The following is a 19,169-nucleotide window of genomic DNA, read 5'->3' as shown; positions in this document are numbered from 1 at the left end:
ACATATTCCCTTGGGACGTTTCGTCAGATGCCTCACACCCACGAATTCCGCACCTAGGAGACAGTATCGGTCTCCAATTGGAGTTTTGACAAATTATACGGCCGGTTCACCTCCTAATCATAAATGTTCTACCTTCGATTCGCCATTCAAGAACATTTCCTTAGCAGCTTACAACTGATAAGGAGCCTTGAACAGGTGGGCCGGAATCCTGACCTCATTCGGCACCAATTCGCCTCTCTTGCAATGTTTCCATTGCAGGTCAATATGCTAGAAGCCTAGAATCATACCGAACACATCGGAGATATAAAAAGCTAGGGGGTCTTGCCGTCGTCGGCTTGCTCGATATCAGCTCCAGGCCGCATGCTCCCGGCCAGAATGACTCAGCCATCCGGCCCCGTCTACGAAGATATTCAACCCCGGAGTCAAGATTCCGTTGCTTGGAGGACCCATACGCCTTCTACCAGTAGGACTTCCCGGATCGACTTCGCTGGAAGACCTTCTTTACGGAGTGTCGCTGAAGACCCATTCCGAGACCATCCAAAAGCTCGGCCAGAAGTCTTCAGGGAGGAGGATATGGGACCCAGGCAACACAAGGGATTCGTGCCTAAAATGGAGGACTGGAATGGAAGACCTCCAGGGGCCGCCGGCCCGAGTTCTAGACAGTATTCGTATTGGGATGGTCAACGGGCGCCGAGTCTGGGGTTTAAACAGCGGATAAAGCATTTTACTTGGACATGGTTTGCGATGACCATGGCAACTGGCGGTCTTGCGAATATGATACATTCTAGTAAGTATCCCATACATGCCGGCTTAGATGGATGTCACTAATAGGCCTACTCAGTCCCCCTTCGATTCCCAGGGCTGTATGAAATCGGATGCTTCTTTTTTCTATTCAATATAGTTCTGTTCGCTTTCAACATCGCAATGATATCCACTCGATTTTACCTATATCCTGTCACATTCAGGGCTTCGTTTATACATCCTACCGAATCCCTTTTCGCGCCGGCTGCTATCATAAGTTTCGGGACTATCTTGATCAACATCACACAATATGGGACACGGAGTACGGTCGACAGGGGACATGGGCTTCAAGTGGATACATGGTTGACAGAAGCAATGATGGTACTCTTCTGGATTTATTGTGCGTTAGCGATAATCTTCTCGTGTGGCATTTATTTGGTCATGTATGCCTGGTCCAGTTCAGTCTTTCCTGTCGACAATTTATTAATGCCCTTGCAGGTGGTCCACCCAAACCTTTACCATATCCCGTATGACACCTACTTGGATCTTTCCTGCGTATCCACTGCTTCTTGCTGGACCGTACGCTGGCAATCTCGCTGGCAAACTCCCGAACCATCGGGCGCTTCAGGTGATTATTGGGGGTTACGTCCTACAGGCAACAGGTTTCATGGTGGCATTCATGATCTATGCTTCATTCATCTATCGCCTGATGACAGAAAAGCTGCCTAGGGAATCAGTCCGACCCGGGATGTTCATATCAGTCGGCCCTTCTGGCTTCACCATCAACGGCATAATGAACATGGGCAATCTACTTCCTGCTATCTTAGAGTCACACGAAGAGTTCATGGGAATAGATGGAAAATTAGCTGGGGCGATATCCATGGTCATCGCTAACTGGACTGGAATCTGGATGTGGGGACTGGCTCTCTGGTTCTTTCTTATTTCCATCGGAGCACACTATAGCAGTGCCGCCAAAGGACATATGGAGTTTGCGATGACGTGGTATTCCTTCGTCTTCCCGAACACCGCACTTGTGTCCGCGACGTTTACCGTGGCAAAGGTATTAGGCCCAAGTCGCCCGATCCAAATCTTCGGATGCGTGCTTGCATGCATGGTTCTCCTTACCTGGGCCTTCGTGTTCTGTATGACGATCCGCGCCGTCATCACTCGTCAGGTTCTGTGGCCTCAGATGCAGGAGGACCGTGATGAAGGTGGTTTTGCTCGCGGTCGGGTTGAGGAAGAGACGATGACTGCCGTCCGAGCCGCTGCAGCGCTCGAGGGTAGGCCCGGCACCCTGTCAAGCAACGGTAATTCAGACATACGAGACGGTGTCAGGCGGCGTAGGGCTGGTACCTTGGAGAGGATGCTACGTGACAAGGAGGAGGAAGAAGTGGTGGGTAGAATGAGCACGGATAGGGCCCCCAGAAGCCGCGTGGACGAGGAAGCCAATGCGATAGTTCGAGCTTATTCGAACCTATCTTCGGTGTGACTTGACGCCTGTTGCTTTAATGTTTTCTGAAATTTCCGACCGTCAGTCTTGGTGTGCAGTGATATAATTACAGGGGTCTCTCGTATTCATACGAGACGGCGTCCTTCGGTTGCGGAGGACCTTGACCGGTACAATTTAGCCCTTAAGAAATAAAATCCCCAACAAAATGTCTCCTTTCCTGTAATTGCTGCTATCCTTCCCCGATGTTTTCATGAAAACATAGTAGAAAAGCTTGGAGTTATTAGAGTCCCTAAATTTGCTTTCTTTTGGCCTCTACAGTTGCAGGTGTCCCCAATCAACTGAAATCCTGTGCAATTTTCGAAATAAATTCCAAAGATGTCACACCCATACCCCGATCTCGATCCGGCGCTGGAACCATACTACAGGGACAACATGTATACGAAGTTTGACACAGTGCAGAATGCTCTCGGCGCCGTATTGGAAAAGCTAGGACTAGGCGAGCTCGATAGCTTCAGAAACCCGAAATGGTGGGAGGTGCCTGGCAATCCGCAACCCGCTCTTCCTATGGTCCCCTCTGCTGAGGGACCAACAGACGGGGAACGAAAGCCAACAGACGATGCAGAAGACCCAACAGACGAAGTAAGGTTCGGCGGCCTATTCGAGGAGCAAGATGAAGTCGAAGAGCCAAAGGAATTTGAATACAAGCCACTCGACTCCTCTCAGCGACAGATCCGGGTCCTGGAACTCGTGAAAGACAGATCCGACCCCGAGACTCTCAAGGGAAAACTCCACCATGTCAGCTTGGACTCCTTCGACAGTGATTCGTGGACAATGCCAGAAATCCCAGACATGTCCGATCCAGAGAACCTGGCGAAGATGAGAAAAGACCCCAATTGGTTTGCCGAGGTCATGGCGGAGTCGCAGCCAAAGGAGTACACGGCGTTGTCTTATACCTGGGGAGATTCCGTGTTTGATGCGAGCATAATCATTGATGGTCAGCGAGCGAGTATCACCACTAGTCTCAAGAACGCGTTGGTGGAGCTGAGTAAGATCGAAAATCTAACGCAAGGAAAATGGTGGATTGACCAGGTTTGTACGTGTAGTGTCTTCTTTCTGAATATATATGAGGCACCAGGACGAGGCTAAAGTATATCAAACAGGTATCAACCAATCCGACGTCGAAGAACGCAACGCGCAGGTAGGTTTGATGCGCGAGATATACAAATTGTCGCGCGGTGTTACTATCTGGCTCGGAGAGCCTGTGGACCCCAGTTATAATGCCATCGATGTGATTAAGGGCGCCATCCTGCACAATGACCGTCAACCCGGGCGTAGGGAGCGACAACATAAGAAGTCCACAATAGAGGTGGTCCAGAAAAACTGGGAAGAATTGCGGCGGTTTTTCCAAATGCCTTGGTGGTCGCGGTGCTGGGTACGTCAGGAGGTTGGTTAGTAAACTACGTTCCGTTCTATTCAGCGTGACCTCAACTCACCCTTCCGATAGCGTTAACACGGGACGCCTCCATATGTTACGGCGGGAAAACGTTGGACTTCTATGAACTGGGTGATTTCTTCTCGGCTGTAGCATACGTTGAAGACATTGGGTTTCATCCCGAAACCCTCATGGAGCCGAACCCAATACAGGAGGTGGTCCCCTTCTACGAGAGTGCAAGCGAGATATTGGATCTGAAGGAGAAGAATAAACATGGGACTCAGTTCCTTGAACTATCCTTCCTTTTGGATCACATGAGAGCGCGAAAAGCGACTGATCCCAGGGACAAAGTGTACGCTATACTTGGACTCGCCGATCATGAGATTTATGACGTGCCTGTCGACTATCGTCTGCCTTTTGAAAAGGTGATGACGAACGCGGTGCTCGCAATCTTCAAGGAAGAGGAATGCCCGGTCACATTCGGGCTCTGTCAAAACCCAGAACGGGACCACGATGTTCCTTCTTGGGCGCCAAATCTGTTGGAGGAGTGGAAAGCCCAGCCTTTTCGGCTTTTCAATACCGGCGGACATATCAGTGGAACGCCACGAATGAAAGTCGAGGGCGAAACACTCCTTACGGAAGGAATCTTCTGGGAGACCGTTGACCTGGTCTGTGATACGGTCGTTCCCAACGATTCCACCACCGGCCAGCTAGACGCTGTGATGGAGGCTTGGCAACAGTTTGTTGATGAAGCCGCAGAAAGAGAGGATCTCCAGAGTTATGCCATCGAGTATCTTCAGAACAATCTGGCGAGCGAGTACGAGTACCCCACAGAAGGATGGAAAGAGTTTCTCTCCCTGGATAGGATCCAGGCAAATCGTTACGGGGACCCGCCGAAGACGGCAAAAGAAGTGGATGAGTACCATAACATGCTGGATCTCAAGGCCGTCCGATCGCAACTCGTGGACCCCGCCTTCAAGTATGACCCGTATGGGCACGACCTGATACGGAAGAATCTGGTTCGCTATGGAACCGGTCGTCGACTTGGACTGTCAACGCAGGGTTTCATCGGGCTTTTCCCTGCGGATGTGCAAGAAGGGGATAGCATTGCCTTGGTGGTAGGGGCACCGCTCCCAATCGTTCTAAGACATGTGGGAGGTGGTGAACATGTCCTTGTGGATGAAGCATGGATGCCAATGGTCGCCGGAGATGAGCTGGAAGAGAGTCCTAGGGTGACCATCCGCATCGTGTAGTCTTAGTCCGCACCATGAGATACAGATGGGCGGTAACGATACAGATATGACGAAATTCAATGGCACTCCAATCTTTCCCTAAGAGGTGTCTCGTGTCACGAAGATGTCGGGAGTTTGCGAGGCTATGCGCTCGGCCGGCATTTTGTAACGAAGGACTTGACAGAAAAAAACCAAAATTGCACAAACCGATTTGAAGATGCAACAAGTGCGATGAGATGGAGACAGACCAGACGAGAACGGGGCTTCACAGAACATGGAGGAATGTTGAATATGCTTGCATTCTGGGCTGAGGCGGATTTGAATTTCCTGGGTTGTAGGCAGCCGGCAAAGAACAGCCGTATTATCCACCATCATAGCGGAAACCTGGAATAGATACTCTGCGGATAGTTAAAGGACATGAATGTAATTTCTTAAGTTGATAATGTTGATAAGCTATGTTTATGGTATTTACTATTACCACCCCACCCCTTTGGTTCTACGATGGTAGGATGTAATCTGAAGGCCTGTGACTGACGTGTTGGGATTAGCCTTCCGGTTTGGGCTTTCCTTTGTATGAGTTAGACAAAGAGATATGGAATAAAGGGAAGAACATTCCCCTATGGCGAAGTTAAGGAATGTGCTGCAAACGGATAGGCAGGAGGATTATATAAGGAGCGGTTCTGCACTGTTATTTTGGTTTCAATTACAATACAACAGAAGTTCTACAGACCTTTGGACAGTCCCTCGGGAACAGTTTCCTATTATAACATTTTTGCCCTTGTCGATCTTGATCGTCTCTCTACCTCTGCGTTATACATTGAGCATCTGCAGACATTCCAAATCCTAACACTCCCAAAACTTTCCAATCTACGACGTAATTACGCAGCTGTAGTAAATCCCTCTATCATGGGGCGAGGGGTTCCAAACGCGCCCTGTGTTTACATCGTCTTGCCGCGACTTACCCCCCCTCGCTCCTAACCACCAACAACCCGCAGCCAACGTATTTGCACCCAACATCATTAACCAACGGCAATCACCTAGCTTATCCAGATCCAGTCTCCCTTCATATCAGGTCCCTGCCAGGATCGTCCAGATTGATCAAATGAGCTCTAGCCTCTAGTATAGTCTTCTGAGCGAACGAACCTTTTGCCTACGCTACCATCATAATGGACGATATCGAAGACCTGCGACGAAGGCTCCTAGAGGAGCAACGTCGACGCGAAGCAGCCGAAGAACTTGCCGCTACATCGCAGCGACAACGCGAAGAGGAGCAACGCCGACGCGAAGCAGCCGAAGAACTTGCCGCTACATCGCAGCGACAACGCGAAGAGGAGCAACGCGGACGCGAAGAGGAGCAACGCGGACGCGAAGCAGCCGAAGAACTTGCCGCTACATCGCAGCGACAACGTGAAGAGGAGCAACGCGGACGCAAAGCAGCCGAAGAACTTGCCACTACATCGCAGCCGCAGACCCTTCAGCAATACCTCGAGACCTGCCATTCAGTCTATCTTGCTATTCAGGTTGTAACTAACCGATCTTTGACTACGCAAGGCGAGACTACCAATCCGACCGGCCGAATTTTCCCTCGACAAATTATACCCTGGGATGACTTTGCAATGAGACAGGAGGAGATCTGGAACGCCCTTTCGGTCGGCGACTTGTTCTCCACGCCCGCATTTCCATCTAAGCATCAGATGGATTACGTGAAGTCGATGCTCAAGCCTATTAGCAGTGAGATTGGGCTCCGATACTTCGAGCATGTTGTCGTCGAAAACGCCGTTCAAAATTTAATGGACAGGGCATACACGGATCCACTACTACGAAGAAATCTTGACCTCCAAGGGTCCGTGACATTCGAAAGTCACACGAATCTCGGTACAACCGACGATCCCATATCTCAGCCCATGGAGCACATGCCTCTTGGTGGGGGAAGCTCTGATGTAGTGGCGTCAGCGTTTATCCCGGAGCGACCGACGGCTTCCAATACTCGTCGCAAAGCGAGGGGCAGGGGCAATCGGGCGGACCAGTTTTGTATATACAGGACTACGGGTGGCCAAAAAGTCCCAGCGCTCGCTATTGAATACAAGGCACCGCACAAGCTGACAGTGGATGAGATCATCACAGGCCTTGAGTCAGAAATTCAGCCGGAACGTGATGTGATCAACCATGATGGCCGAGGTTTTGACTTCACAGCCAAGCGGCTCACCGCTGCCGTCATCACCCAGCTCTTCTCCTATATGATCGGCAAGAGCATCCGGTACGGTTACGTGTGCACTGGACAGGCACTCGTCTTCCTCCACATTCCAGACGATCCGTCAATAGTCTACTACTCGGTATGCTTACCGGACCAAGACGTAATGGATGACGATGAGACGAGACTCCATCGAACAGCCGTCGCACAGGTTTTAGCCTTTATTCTCCAAGCTCTTCGCGCAAGTCCACCAACCCAGTCATGGCAAGACGAGACCGAGACCCTTGGTCTTTGGGCTGTGGAGTACGATGATATTCTGAAAGATATCCCCGCCACAGAACGAAAACGTAAGGAACCCCGTGCTTCTCCATATAAGCCGCAGCGCTGGAAAGGCTTCAAGAGGTCGCCAGTTCGGACCCGGTCTCGCTGCCAGCAGCCGAACCCTAGTGCTGGACCGTCAGAGGAAGACGACGACCCTCCTTCCCCTACCCCCAATCCCTCTCGCACTGATGGGAAAGCGGCGCCGTCGAGAGGAACAAGCTCGCATGGTGGTGGGAACCAAGGACAACACCGAGGCAATCAGCAGCAGTCGGGCCCAGCGACGAAGTCGGACATACAAAGCCGGCCATTCTGTTCACAAAATTGTCTCCTGGGATTAGCATATGGCGGGCCTACGGACGAGAACTGCCTTAACGCAGACTATCACGGGCAGGAGCACATCAGCCGGCTCGAGTTCCTCCGACTCATCCGAGACCAGCTTGCCACGGACCGCGGCAGCGATGCGGATTGCACACCACTCTATCTATCGGGGGCGCGGGGATCACTCTTCAAGGTTCGGCTGTCATCCCACGGCTATACGCTCGTTGCCAAGGGTGTGGAGGGACTCGATCGTGCCCTCTTACAGCACGAGAACGAGATGTACAACCGACTCCGGCCTATCCAGGGAAAACACGTTCCCGTATGTCTCGACCGTATAGACTTGGTCCGGCCATACTACTATGACTGCGGTGTTTACGTGCATTTCATGTTTCTCAGCTGGGCTGGACAACCCCTGTTTGACTGTGTGGACCAGGACCTTAAACCGGGCATCAACGACGCCGTCAGCACAATGCTCAAAGCAGTGCACAAATTGGGTGTTCTTCACCGTGATGCAGAGCCCCGCAACATTCTATACAATACAAATAGCGGCAAGCTCATGCTTGTGGATTTCGAGCGTGCAGAGTTCTACGATCGCCGGCCCCTAGGCTTGATATTTCCTAATGCCCAGAGTCCGAAAGGGAAAAGGAAGCGGGGAATCTTGCAGAAACAAAAGAAAGACAACTTTACGAAAGAGCTGGAATGTGCTGTGGAGACGGTTTCAAGGTATACTGCGAGCTTGCCGAGTCCGACAGTCGTTGGTGTGGACACAAAAATATAATTATAAGGAAGCTCAACAATTGGCGGAGCCACAGGAGGAACCAGGGTCACCGTGAGGAACGGTGAGCCAGGAGGATACATGTTGAAAGTCCACTGCGCCAATAGGGGCCCCTTGGTTGGGAGTGTAGGACTTGTTATTTTTACTTGACAATACAGGTCTAACCGCCATGTAAAGCACTAACTACTAAGCCAAGAGTCTGCGCACAGACCCCAGTCTCAGCTGATATCTCTACACCCACCACTTACTTGGACAATCAATAACTTTACCAAAATGAGGTCTTTTGGCACAGAAATTAGTGGTAATCGAAGGTCTAATAAGGAGTTATCAGTCTCTCAAAGAGCTGGGATTATTCAGGCTGTTGAAGATGGGAAACCAAAGACTGAAATCGCGCGCAACTTTCGCGTCTCTCGACGCGCGGTGTATGGGACTATGGAGAGGTGGGAAGAACACAAAACCACCGTATCCTTACCCCGTGAAGGGGGTCCCCATAAGCTATCACGCTCTGACGAACGGCATATCGTTCAAATCGCGCGTCGATTTCCTCAAATGGAGTACGGAGAGCTCCTCGCAGGTATTTCGTACCTCCGCGTTCCTAGGAAGACCATCTACCGAACCCTTAAGAAATATCACCTTACGAAATGGCGAGCGAGGAAGAGGCCTTACCTGAAGCCTTACCACGCAAAAGACCGCCTTCGGTTTGCCCACGAATTCCTTAAATTCGACTTCTCCCGGACCCACTCCACGGACGAGTGCTCGTATGAGAAGGGGGCGGGCGGTAAGCAGGTATGGGTATGGCGCCTGTACCACGAGGCATATGATCCGCAAATGGTAGAGCCTAAGACCTCTGGTAAGGCCATTTCACAGATGATAGGGGGCTCAATCTCGCGTGATGGGAGGTCAGACCTGGTGATCATGGACCGCGACGAAACCTCCGCAAGACAGGGCTATTCCGCGAAATCCTACATCGCTACGTTAGAGGAGGGACTTCTCCCTACGTATGAACCCGGGGATGTTGTTATCCAGGATAACGCAAGGATCCATACGGCCAAAATCACCCAAGAATGGCTGGAGACGCACGGCATTTGGGTCATCGATTGGCCGGCCAATTCCCCAGACATCAACCCCATCGAACACATGTGGCATCTGTTGAAAACCATGGTCCTAGAGCTCCACCCTAAATTTGAAGACGATGGGCGCCTCGGAGGAGGCACGGGAGGCCATGAATCCGGCGTTAAAGGAGGCGTGGTGGGCGATCCCGCAGGAGACGATCCGAGAGCTGATCGACTCAATTCCGCGACGTCTACAGGCGGTAATCAAGGCAAAAGGGTGGCATACGAAATATTAGATATTTCCCAATTAAGAAACCAAAAAAGTAGACTGAATTTGCATTTGTATGTGTTTTTCAGCGTATCTCAAGATACGGTGTATGGCGATCAGATTTGGTGATTTTCGGGGGTGTGCACAGACACATATCTACTTATTGTATATAAACAAGCATGGTCTACACTCCTTTGACCTTGCGTTCAACTCATCAGAGTTTCTTTGGCCCTAGTTGTAGATTGATATCTTCGTGACATAACGCTACGTTTGTACTTCGAGCCTTGACACTCTTCTCCCAGAAACTGATAGACAGAGTCACGTGCGCTTGACATTACAGGGTGTTTGGAAGGGAGAAGAGAAGGTTTTCGTGACCAGGTCGTGTGGAAATCCCGCCCAAAAACCGCGTCACATACCACCCTTTTCGGCAGCAATTTTACAGTTCCGCATATTCTGCCTGTAATTATTGTGGTTCTCACACGTGATGATAAACATGCACCAAACACCATCAGATCTACTCCTTAGCCAACTTGCAAAGCATTAACTACAACGACACGGGTATTCCACTCTTCTCCATACGGATGAACGTACTTGAACCCCATGACATGTAAACCGCCTCGCAATGTCGACATCCCGCCGCGGCGTAGGCCTCGCCGCCTTCTCCAACAATAGCGTCGCTTCCGCCCAATACGCCACCCACGGCACCAACATCCGCGCCGCCCACGTTGACTCCCTCCAGACCCAAATCTCCGTCTTCCAACAGCTCCTTCACCAGTTCAGCATCACGCACGGCAAGGACATCCGCTCGAATCCGACCTTCCGCGCGGAGTTCGCGCGCATGTGCAACGCCATCGGTGTTGATCCGCTGGCGGCGTCGGCGCGGAAGCCGCCAACGGGAACGGCGAAGGTGGTGGAGGGGGCGGCAGGGGGGATTGGGAACCTGTGGAGTCAGATGTTGGGGGGAAGTGTGAATGATTTTTACTTTGAGTTGGGGGTGAGGGTCGTGGAGGTGTGTCGGGATACAAGAGCGGAGAATGGGGGGATGATGAGCGTAGGTGAGGTGCGACGAAGAGTGCAGAAGGGGAAGGCGATCGGAGGCGGCATGGAGGTGACTGAGTATGTGGGCCTCTACAGACTGAATTGCAGATATGGTGCTAACTGTAGACAGCGACGATATCCTCCGCGCCGTCAAATCGCTCGAACCTCTAGGATCCGGTTTCACGATCATGAAACTGGGGACCAAACAGATGATACGATCCATCCCCAAAGAGCTCAACACTGACCAATCCACCGTGCTGGAGGTCATCCAAGTCCTTGGCTATATCACCGTCTCGATGCTGCAGTTAAACCTCCGTTGGGAACGGGCACGAGCGAAGGCGGTTATCGAAGACCTCCTAGCAGACGGCCTGGTCTGGGTGGATATGCAATGCGACGAGGCTGAGTACTGGTCTCCAACCTTTATCACCGAGGCCGCGGGCGGGTGATGAGCAAGAAGATATCGGTCTCTCAGAATATCACCACGTGAAGGAGAAGATGACATGGAAGCGATCAAACTTTCCGGAGGCGTACGAGTATATCGAAATTCATGCCGTGGCCGCGCCGCGACCAAGAATATGTCTGGAAGCACGCGCTCCCACCAGGATTGAGGAGGTGCTATCCGATTGGCAGCAAAGATGGAGACGCCCCGAAGTTATCGGCCATAATGGGCTGATATCAGTCGAGAATAGGTCTTGACGCAGACCGAGGAGGAAGGGCAGAACGACTGCGAGACGGAATAGCTGTCATGATAACTAGCGCCAGCGTTCCAAAGTGGGATCGCAACAGGGCGACTTGGAATTGATGCGACCCAACCCCATTCCGCTACCGCCTTTGATCACGTGGTATGGGACAACGGATTGTATACGTCAAAGTCGAATGATGGCTACCTATGAAGCTAGCTAACCTTTTGAGCACCATACTATGAACCTTACGATGCATCGCGTTCATGCTCATGTTATGCTATTAAAACGAGTTCAAAACGCCTTGTGCCTATGACACTGCTTTCAAACCACTCAATTGCGATCTCCCCCACGATCTCCCCCTCCTCCTCGACCCTTCCCCTGGCCCCGCCCCCTCGGCTGATTCGTCCGGTTCCCTGTTCTCTGCTCCAGCACCTTCTCGTTCGACTCGATCAGCATGCTCGCCTTGTCGCTCAGCGTGATCGCCAAGCTCTGCAGCCGCGAGATCTCCACGCCCTTGCGGAAGATGATAGTACCGGTGACCTGGTCGAGCGCAGCGCGCAGCTCCTCGTGCGAGATCATGCGGCTGATGACCGCGGCAACGTTCTTCTCGCTCAGCTCGAACATGCTGGCGATGGTGGAGACGGAGAGGGTGTCGTAGTAGGGCGCGTAGGTGAAGAGGTACGTCCGCAGACCTTCCTGCTGGATCTGCTCGGCGAGGCTGGCCTTGATCTTGGCCGACTGCGGCATCAGGTCCCAGATCTTGATGGCGTTGATAAGCTCGGATGATCGCTTCCATTCGCCGGCGGCCAGGGCTTTTGACGCCTGCATGACGTGGTCGCGGGTATTCTCCGGTGGCCCGGTGAAGATCTGTCGCTCGTAGTACTCGAGGAGACGACGGAAGGTCTTGGAGATGATGCGCTTCCTGATTTCGGGAGAGGAGCCGAGTTGCGCGAGAAGAGGGATTTCGAGAAGCATGCTGCAGGTGAGATAGACGCATTCGAGGAGTTCGAGATTGATGTGCAGGTGGAATGGGAGTTGGCGTTGGCGTTCGAGACGCTCTTGCTCCGGGGAGATTTGCGAATATCGCTGCAGTTGGAGACCTTGTGCAAGCAACTCCTTCTGTCGGTTGCTGCCGCAGATCTCCTGAAGGGCGGTTTGAGATTCCCAGACCAGGCCTGCGCGGAAGGCACAGAGACCGACCTGGACGAGGGTTCGGTTGTAGAGGATCTGGGTGTTGACGTCGAAGTTGTTGATGCCCTCTTGCAAATGCGACATGAGCATCATGTCTCGAGCCTTGTAGTACTGGTCGTGTAGGGCAAGGAAGTAAATCTGGCATAGCATGGCGCGCGCCCTAATGATGCCTTCGCTGTTCGAGAAGAGATAGGTGCAGAGCGTTCGGACGAGTGCAGCAGTGTCGGATGATTCGCCCCGTGGGGTGATCTTCGAGTCCAGCTCCGCAGGGATTGCCTTCCAGCAATTGTCCTCGAGCATGATGACGACTTGCGAGGGCTAGCCCGGAGTTAGCAGGGTTCAAAGTGTAGATCACGACCAACATACCTTGAAGTAGACATGCTCAAGTCGGCGCATGACTACTCGGTTGATGGAATCTTGAGACGCCTCGAGCTTGGGGTTGTTCTTCAAAACCTCGACATACAGAAGCGCGCGGACGATGTTGTTGTAGAGAGCGCCCTCATCAGCCAGTCGCTCAACATATTCTGCAGTGTGCGGGTCAATATGCTGGAGCGACCTCGTGAGCTCGTCGTCTAACCGCTCAATGAACGAGACCATGCTGCCGGGAATTTTGAAGAGTTCGCCCTCGACGAACACTGGCTGCTTATCATCGTCTTCCCACTCCTCTGCGCCTTCGATAACCACAATGTCGCGGTTAGTCTCGAGGATGGTCAGGAGGTTACCGAAATCTTGCTCGGCCCTGGAATCATAGTTAGCACGGTCCATAAAGTTGCGTTTAGCCGCCATACAATTTCCACTGATCCACCGGCATATGGTTCCCCGCTCCTGACGTCAAGTCAAAACGAGTGGAAATCACGGTGAGCAGAACCCGGATCCGCTGGTAGTCGTTGACCGCCACCTCCAGCAGCTTCTCCATGACGCGAATCTGCTCGGTGCGATCCGTGTTCTTCTTGCCTCGCGCCTCCACGATGGTCCGCAGGTGTTTCAAGATGCTCTCGGGTGTGAATTGCACCGCTCGGCCACCGGCACCCACCATGGTGAAGCCCGAGTCGTCTGCGCCAGCGACCATGTCTTCCGCAACGTTCAAGGGCGTCCGCTTTGGTTTCCGGGTCGGTTGAACGATCTGCTCCACTTCTGTCTCCTCCATGAAGCCATCTTTGTCCTCTCGGTATGCCTCGACATCTTTGGCGTAGTCCTTGTTATTTTTCTTGACTTTCTGACGAACGGCGTTCAGTCCTCGAGTGTTGATAGCGTTCATCTTCTTCGGGGAAACCTTCTGCTTCTCGATCGTCTCGAGCATGGTCGTCTCCAGGTCGGCGATCGCCTTGACGTAGACTTTCGGGACTTTTCCGTCATTTTGCTTGATGAGATTGGGGATCATGCGATTCAGCTTGTCAAATTCTAGAGACAATCAATGTTAGAGTTGCCAGTCGCCATCAAATCGGGTTGTGGCTGCTCACCAGAAGAGATCACCGCCCAGTCATTAATCTTCTCCGCATTCTCGATGAGTCGGATGGTCGCCTCCAACTCATCGTACCGCTTGTCCTTCTGGCTCTTGACAATGGTGATTTTCCCTTCCTCATCGCTACTCTCCTCCTCGCTCTCTTCTTTATCCTTCAAGAACCGGTTTAACCCGGTCTCGCCATCTTCTTCATCACTGGAGGACTCTTCCGACCCCTCCTCCGACGATTCTTCGGATTCCTCTTCCGACGATTCTTCGGATTCATCGCCGGAGGACGATTCGGCGTCGGACTTGTAGAGTTCTTCCTCGCCGGAGGAGCTGTCGCTCGAGCTGTCGCTGCTGTGGAAAAAGCGAGACATGATGGGTGGTCTGACCGCTGGTCCGCTTGTTCACTTGGGTTGGGTGCAGTGACGGTGCAGGAGAGGGAAATGGAAATTCGGGTGTGAGGTGAAATTATTTGGAGGACGCGGTAGTGGAGGGGCGTCAGGGTATTCCTCTCTCACTGTCAAGTTTCACCTCAGTTTGCGCTGGGCGGTGGCATTCACGTGGTTGGTCAGTTGCTTTTGGGTTCAAGCGAACGGATTAACTTTGATCCTTGGTACGTTACATAATTTATTTGGTGCCTGAGACAAATTGAGGCAATAAGGCATAAAGCTCCAATTCCTCCAATTTATTGTAAAGTACGGAATACACCACACTTCAGGCTCCTTGCAAGTTGCAACTTTCCCTATGTGGGCCGACAGATGTTGGCTCGAACGGGTGTAGGAATCAATCAATCAAGCAAGTTGCACACAATATAAAAGATACAATCGGAATATTTCATACTGCATTCGTTCGATACAGCCGTCGCCAGAATTCCGAACACACCTCCACCATCATCAAATCAAGTATAATATAGTCATCTCCTGAGTCCCCTTGTGTACCATCCTAGCTGAATATCGCCATGCGACTCTAGACATCCTTCATAGGAAACGCAAACCCATCGCAATGAGACTAACCCATGTCTTTTCGGGGTCCGGTGCGACAATCTCTGCGCAATGGGAAAGACGCGGTCGACCCCGCAATCCGAGGAGCATGTTCTCCAGGTCATTTCGTGCGTGCTACAGAATTCGAGCACATCGGACGACCGCCCGACGCAGGATCCCACCCGCACGACCCTCAGACGGTGCGACCCGAACCCGTGAAACCGTGGAGTGAAACCAACACTTTTAATCCCAATCCCATCCATCCATGGGACCGCCCGTTCCTCCCTCACCACTGCCCATTCGTATTGTTCATAAACCCCTCCTCGAGCGTGCGATCCTCCAACGTCTGGATGAAATTCTGATTGCCCCGCGCGTTGCCCGTGCGGCTGCCGCGGCGCCGCGAGCTGTTGGATTCGGGTATGCCGTCCGGAGGCGGCGGGTAATATGCCGGGCTGGGCTGCAGCCGGATCGGCGCGTTCGGATCGAGGTGGCTCATGACGCGCTGGATCTGCAGGGGGACGCCGCTGCCTTGTTGGTCGAGAGTGGAGGACCGCTGGCGGCCGGCACGGGTGGTCGCTTGGGCGTAGAGGTTCGGGGGCTGTTGCTGGTAGTGGCGTGGCTGGCTGTGGGCCGGCATCATGCTCAGAGGCGGGTTGTAGGCTTGAGGGGTCTGGTGGGGGGTCTGATAGGGAGGGGGTGCGCCTTGCGGGCTGTACATGGGGCTGTACATAGGGGTTGGCTGTTGAGAGTGCGGGGTGGGGGGGTATTGGTTCATGGCCATTTGTGCGTACGCGGCGTTCTGTTGTGCCTGGGCTTGTGCCTGGGCCTGGGCCTGAGCTTGTGCTTGCGCTTGAACTTGAGCGGCTTGCTGAGCCTCTCGTTGTCGGCTCATCATTTCTGCACGCTGCTGCTCTTGAACGCCCGGTGCCGGGGACTTACTCGTTCCGGCTCGATATTGCATCGGAGGCACAAACGGACCAGTGAACTTAGTCTGGGTAATGAATGGGTGCAATTTGGCTTGTTGTGGCGTCCATCGTTCGAGTGGGTTCAGATTCAGTAACCCTTGGGCAAAATCGATGAATGCTGTTCGATTGGCCATTTCTATTGCTGTTAGCGAAATACATCAAAGGGTGTGGATAGTGACTCTACCTCTCTCAATCTCCGCTGGTTTCATGTTCTTCCGTGGCATCGGGTAATTCTTGATAATCTCCGGCAATGTCGTAGCAGAGAAGTATTTCTTGCTGGGCTGCTCTTTCGTCCCGTGCTCACGCGAGTACTGCTCCATACTCTTCAGTCGGTACGTTCTTCTCCCAAACTCATCCTGGACCTTCTCGTAGAATTCTCCCGATTGTTTCCCCACTTCCAACATCCATTTCGGCGGCAGTCCCAGCATTTCGGTAATTCGAGCGACCTGGTTGTACTCCGACGATCCGGGGAAGAGAGGCAGACCAAGGAACAACTCGACGACAATGCAACCTAATGACCACATGTCGATTGCGGCGGAGTAGGGCAAGCCAAGAAGGACTTCAGGAGAACGGTAAAATCGAGACTGGATGTATGTATAGACGGTTTGCCGTTCGTCGCACGCTGAACCAAAATCAATGATTTTGATAATAGGACTCTCGAGGCTTTTCCCAGGTTAGCATAGTCAATAGACTGGACACCTGCTCACGCACTTTTTGAGAAGGATATTTTCGGGTTTAAGATCGCAATGGATGAGTTTGGCCTTTCCGAGCAGAGCCAGACCCTGGAGTAACTGCTGCGCAAATACTCGGACCAGAGTCGTGCTTAGACCACGGAATTGGTTCTGTTTGATCAGCTCGTAGAGGTTCACGCTCAGGAGCTCAAAGACTAGACACAGATGCTGGCGGTGGATGAAGGTATCTTTGAGTCGAAGGAGGTGGTGATCGTCGTTCTTGTCCATTTGCTTGTTGATCTGTTCTGAAAGTCAGACCATGTCCACCGTTCAATCAAAGAATCCACGTACCAAGTCCAGGACAGACACTTCCATCATGCTTTGGTTGAAGTATGCGGTTCTGTTTTTGACCACCTTGACGGCAATGACTTCTTGTGTTCGCAGGTTCTGGCATTTCACGACCTGGCCGAATGTACCTTGCCCGAGAACGTCCAAGATCAGGTAGCGGTTCCTGTTTAGCGCCAGTAAGTACAGATTCGCGCCGACTGCTTCTGGATCGCCTTACTTGTGACCAGCATCTTCTGACCCGAGGATGTCATTGACGTAAAGAATATAATCGCTATCTTCATTGTCATATCCGTCATTCTTGACACCTTTGCTCGGTTTCGTGAGCACTCGGCGCGGATTTCTCGACGATTCGTATTTGAACCCAGGGTTACATATCCGATATGTCGCAGGAAGATGCGATGTCAACGCTTGGAGGGGCTTGGACTGTCAGTAATCCGCACAGAACATCTCGGTAAGAAGCTTACGCTTATGAAACCACCCTCTGGGTTTGCGCGACGGAATGGCGGTTGCTCATTGATGCTCGGCACAAGCGACGAGACGGTCGTGCATTTCTGGAATTTTGGCACCGGAAGTGGTGGGCCAGCGACGGATTGAACAACCGGTGTCTGGATCGGCCGTGGAGATCTTGGCTCTCTGCTGTACACAGCATTAAGCTGCGCCATCTGACTTGGCTGAAAATGGGCTTCTGGACCCATATTCGACTGGATCGGCGGGAGTTGCGGTGCATGCGGTCGAGTAGCTGAAGTATCGGTCAGTCCGAGATCCCGTCCAAAGTAGTCGGGGTCTGTACCAGGCGGAGAATAGTACGTCTGAGAAGGTGACATGTAGGAGTTCGGGCGAGTGGGAGACTGGCGCGATTGGACTTGTGGCGTGTAGCTTGTATAAGAAGCGGTCGTGTTGGATTGTGGGGGAGGCATCGACGCGTATGGAGAGGCGGGTGATAGATTCATGGGAGAATATCGTCGTGCAGCCGAGGATTCTTCCTGCTGGACAAGCTGGGACGAATGCATCCGACGATGGCCTCCGGTCTGAGACGCTTGCTTGAGCTTATACAGATCTGCGTCCTCCATCTGCACATCCCCGTCTCCATCGCCCTGGCCGTTGTATTCCGGTCGATGAGCCGCTTGCTGTGGTGGAGCAGATAGCGGCATTGTTGGCGCTCGCGGGCCCATCTGCGGCGCCGCTAAGGCGTCGTTTAGGCCAGTGCTGCTGTTGTGGCTATGGTTCGCAGTCGACGGTGGAGGCTGTTGTGACGGGACGGTCTGTGGAGCGTATCGTGAGCGGGTCGTCAACGGGCTCTCGGCGTACGAATTCCATTGCTGATGATCCATGGCTGATGCGCCGATACCCGTAGGAGAAATGGGGAAGGAGGCGGTCGCGAATTTCTGATGGTCAAGGAGCCGGTTGTCACAGTTCCACGGTCACGCTATATCGCATTCCGGTTGCGCAGCAAGCGGTGGCTTTCTTGCAAGAAGCGCCTAACAGCGCCCAGGAACGTTGCTCAGCGGCTCGATCATGAGTAGTGACAGCTCGCAGGCAAACCGACTGGGAGCAGGAACTGAGGTGAGTCAAGTTGAGGAATCGCGTGCGAAAGTGATAAATAGCGGGCAGAACAGGAGAAAGGTCTGGTGAATGTCTGACGATGAATCGTACTGAGGGGCTGCTGCGCCAATGGACAATAGTGGGAGCGGACTTGATGCAAGCAACTCAACAGCCGTCAGCCCGATGCAGTAGCTGAAGAGGAGGAGGCAAGCCGTGAGATTTCACGACTGCGCTAGGTTTGGGGAATAGCAGCGCTCAGGAGGAGGAGAATGGATGAATGGAAAGAAGGTTGTTGTTAGGATTCAAAGCAGTTGAAAGACGACATCTGGGATCAGATGTGTGGAACAACCAGTCAGTCTTACACTCTTACTGCTACACTAGTTTGCGCTACCACCATGCTACCACAGTAATTACGTGAATCAATACGTGGTGTGCTCCATGTGCTGGTCTGCTGGGCCACCCGGCCCATCCTATTCCGTATTTCCTATCAATTGCTGCGGTAGTTCGGTACGTACCTGTCAGGT

The 19,169-nt window shown here is 52.6% G+C and overlaps 7 protein-coding genes across 7 annotated transcripts; 5 read left to right on the top strand and 2 right to left on the bottom strand.

The window, feature by feature from the left end:
- Positions 1-609: 609 nt before the first annotated feature.
- On the top strand, positions 610-2,230 carry P152DRAFT_391685 (uncharacterized protein; the record flags this gene model as incomplete). The annotated part of the gene is made up of 3 exons (XM_033676108.1): positions 610-787; positions 842-1,184; positions 1,240-2,230. The coding sequence occupies 3 exons, from the start codon at positions 610-612 to the stop codon at positions 2,228-2,230; spliced, it is 1,512 nt and encodes a 503-aa protein (XP_033536440.1).
- Positions 2,231-3,100: 870 nt separating this feature from the next.
- Positions 3,101-3,644, top strand: P152DRAFT_391823 (uncharacterized protein; the record flags this gene model as incomplete). Its single annotated transcript, XM_033676117.1, has 2 exons — positions 3,101-3,284; positions 3,352-3,644. The coding sequence occupies 2 exons, from the start codon at positions 3,101-3,103 to the stop codon at positions 3,642-3,644; spliced, it is 477 nt and encodes a 158-aa protein (XP_033536439.1).
- Positions 3,645-3,764: 120 nt separating this feature from the next.
- P152DRAFT_455849 (uncharacterized protein) lies at positions 3,765-5,114 on the top strand. The gene has a single exon (XM_033678876.1). The coding sequence runs from the start codon at positions 4,232-4,234 to the stop codon at positions 4,874-4,876; it is 645 nt and encodes a 214-aa protein (XP_033536438.1). The 5' UTR covers positions 3,765-4,231; the 3' UTR covers positions 4,877-5,114.
- Positions 5,115-5,771: 657 nt separating this feature from the next.
- P152DRAFT_430801 (uncharacterized protein) lies at positions 5,772-8,463 on the top strand (the record flags this gene model as incomplete). Its single annotated transcript, XM_033677405.1, has 3 exons — positions 5,772-5,855; positions 5,912-6,067; positions 6,236-8,463. The coding sequence occupies exons 2-3, from the start codon at positions 6,022-6,024 to the stop codon at positions 8,461-8,463; spliced, it is 2,274 nt and encodes a 757-aa protein (XP_033536437.1). The 5' UTR covers positions 5,772-5,855; positions 5,912-6,021.
- Positions 8,464-10,016: 1,553 nt separating this feature from the next.
- On the top strand, positions 10,017-11,264 carry P152DRAFT_505790 (ESCRT-2 complex; the record flags this gene model as incomplete). Its single annotated transcript, XM_033682452.1, has 2 exons — positions 10,017-10,896; positions 10,949-11,264. The coding sequence occupies exons 1-2, from the start codon at positions 10,403-10,405 to the stop codon at positions 11,262-11,264; spliced, it is 810 nt and encodes a 269-aa protein (XP_033536436.1). The 5' UTR covers positions 10,017-10,402.
- A 254-nt stretch (positions 11,265-11,518) lies between these two features.
- P152DRAFT_455842 (uncharacterized protein) lies at positions 11,519-14,675 on the bottom strand. Its single transcript, XM_033678875.1, has 4 exons — positions 14,153-14,675; positions 13,481-14,093; positions 13,059-13,431; positions 11,519-13,010 (listed from the first exon to the last, which is right to left on the bottom strand). The coding sequence occupies exons 1-4, from the start codon at positions 14,511-14,513 to the stop codon at positions 11,832-11,834; spliced, it is 2,526 nt and encodes an 841-aa protein (XP_033536435.1). The 5' UTR covers positions 14,514-14,675; the 3' UTR covers positions 11,519-11,831.
- Positions 14,676-14,951: 276 nt separating this feature from the next.
- P152DRAFT_455839 (kinase-like protein) lies at positions 14,952-18,897 on the bottom strand. Its single transcript, XM_033678874.1, has 7 exons — positions 17,894-18,897; positions 17,568-17,842; positions 17,321-17,520; positions 17,107-17,266; positions 16,796-17,055; positions 16,269-16,747; positions 14,952-16,220 (listed from the first exon to the last, which is right to left on the bottom strand). Exons 1-7 carry the CDS (start codon positions 18,432-18,434, stop codon positions 15,406-15,408), a joined length of 2,730 nt encoding a protein of 909 aa, XP_033536434.1. The 5' UTR covers positions 18,435-18,897; the 3' UTR covers positions 14,952-15,405.
- Between the last annotated feature and the right edge of the window lie 272 nt (positions 18,898-19,169).

The sequence above is a fragment of the Eremomyces bilateralis genome (genome assembly GCF_010015585.1).
Source record: "Eremomyces bilateralis CBS 781.70 unplaced genomic scaffold P152scaffold_4, whole genome shotgun sequence".
Taxonomy (NCBI): domain Eukaryota; kingdom Fungi; phylum Ascomycota; class Dothideomycetes; order Eremomycetales; family Eremomycetaceae; genus Eremomyces; species Eremomyces bilateralis.
This window is presented reverse-complemented; position numbering and strand designations above follow the sequence as displayed.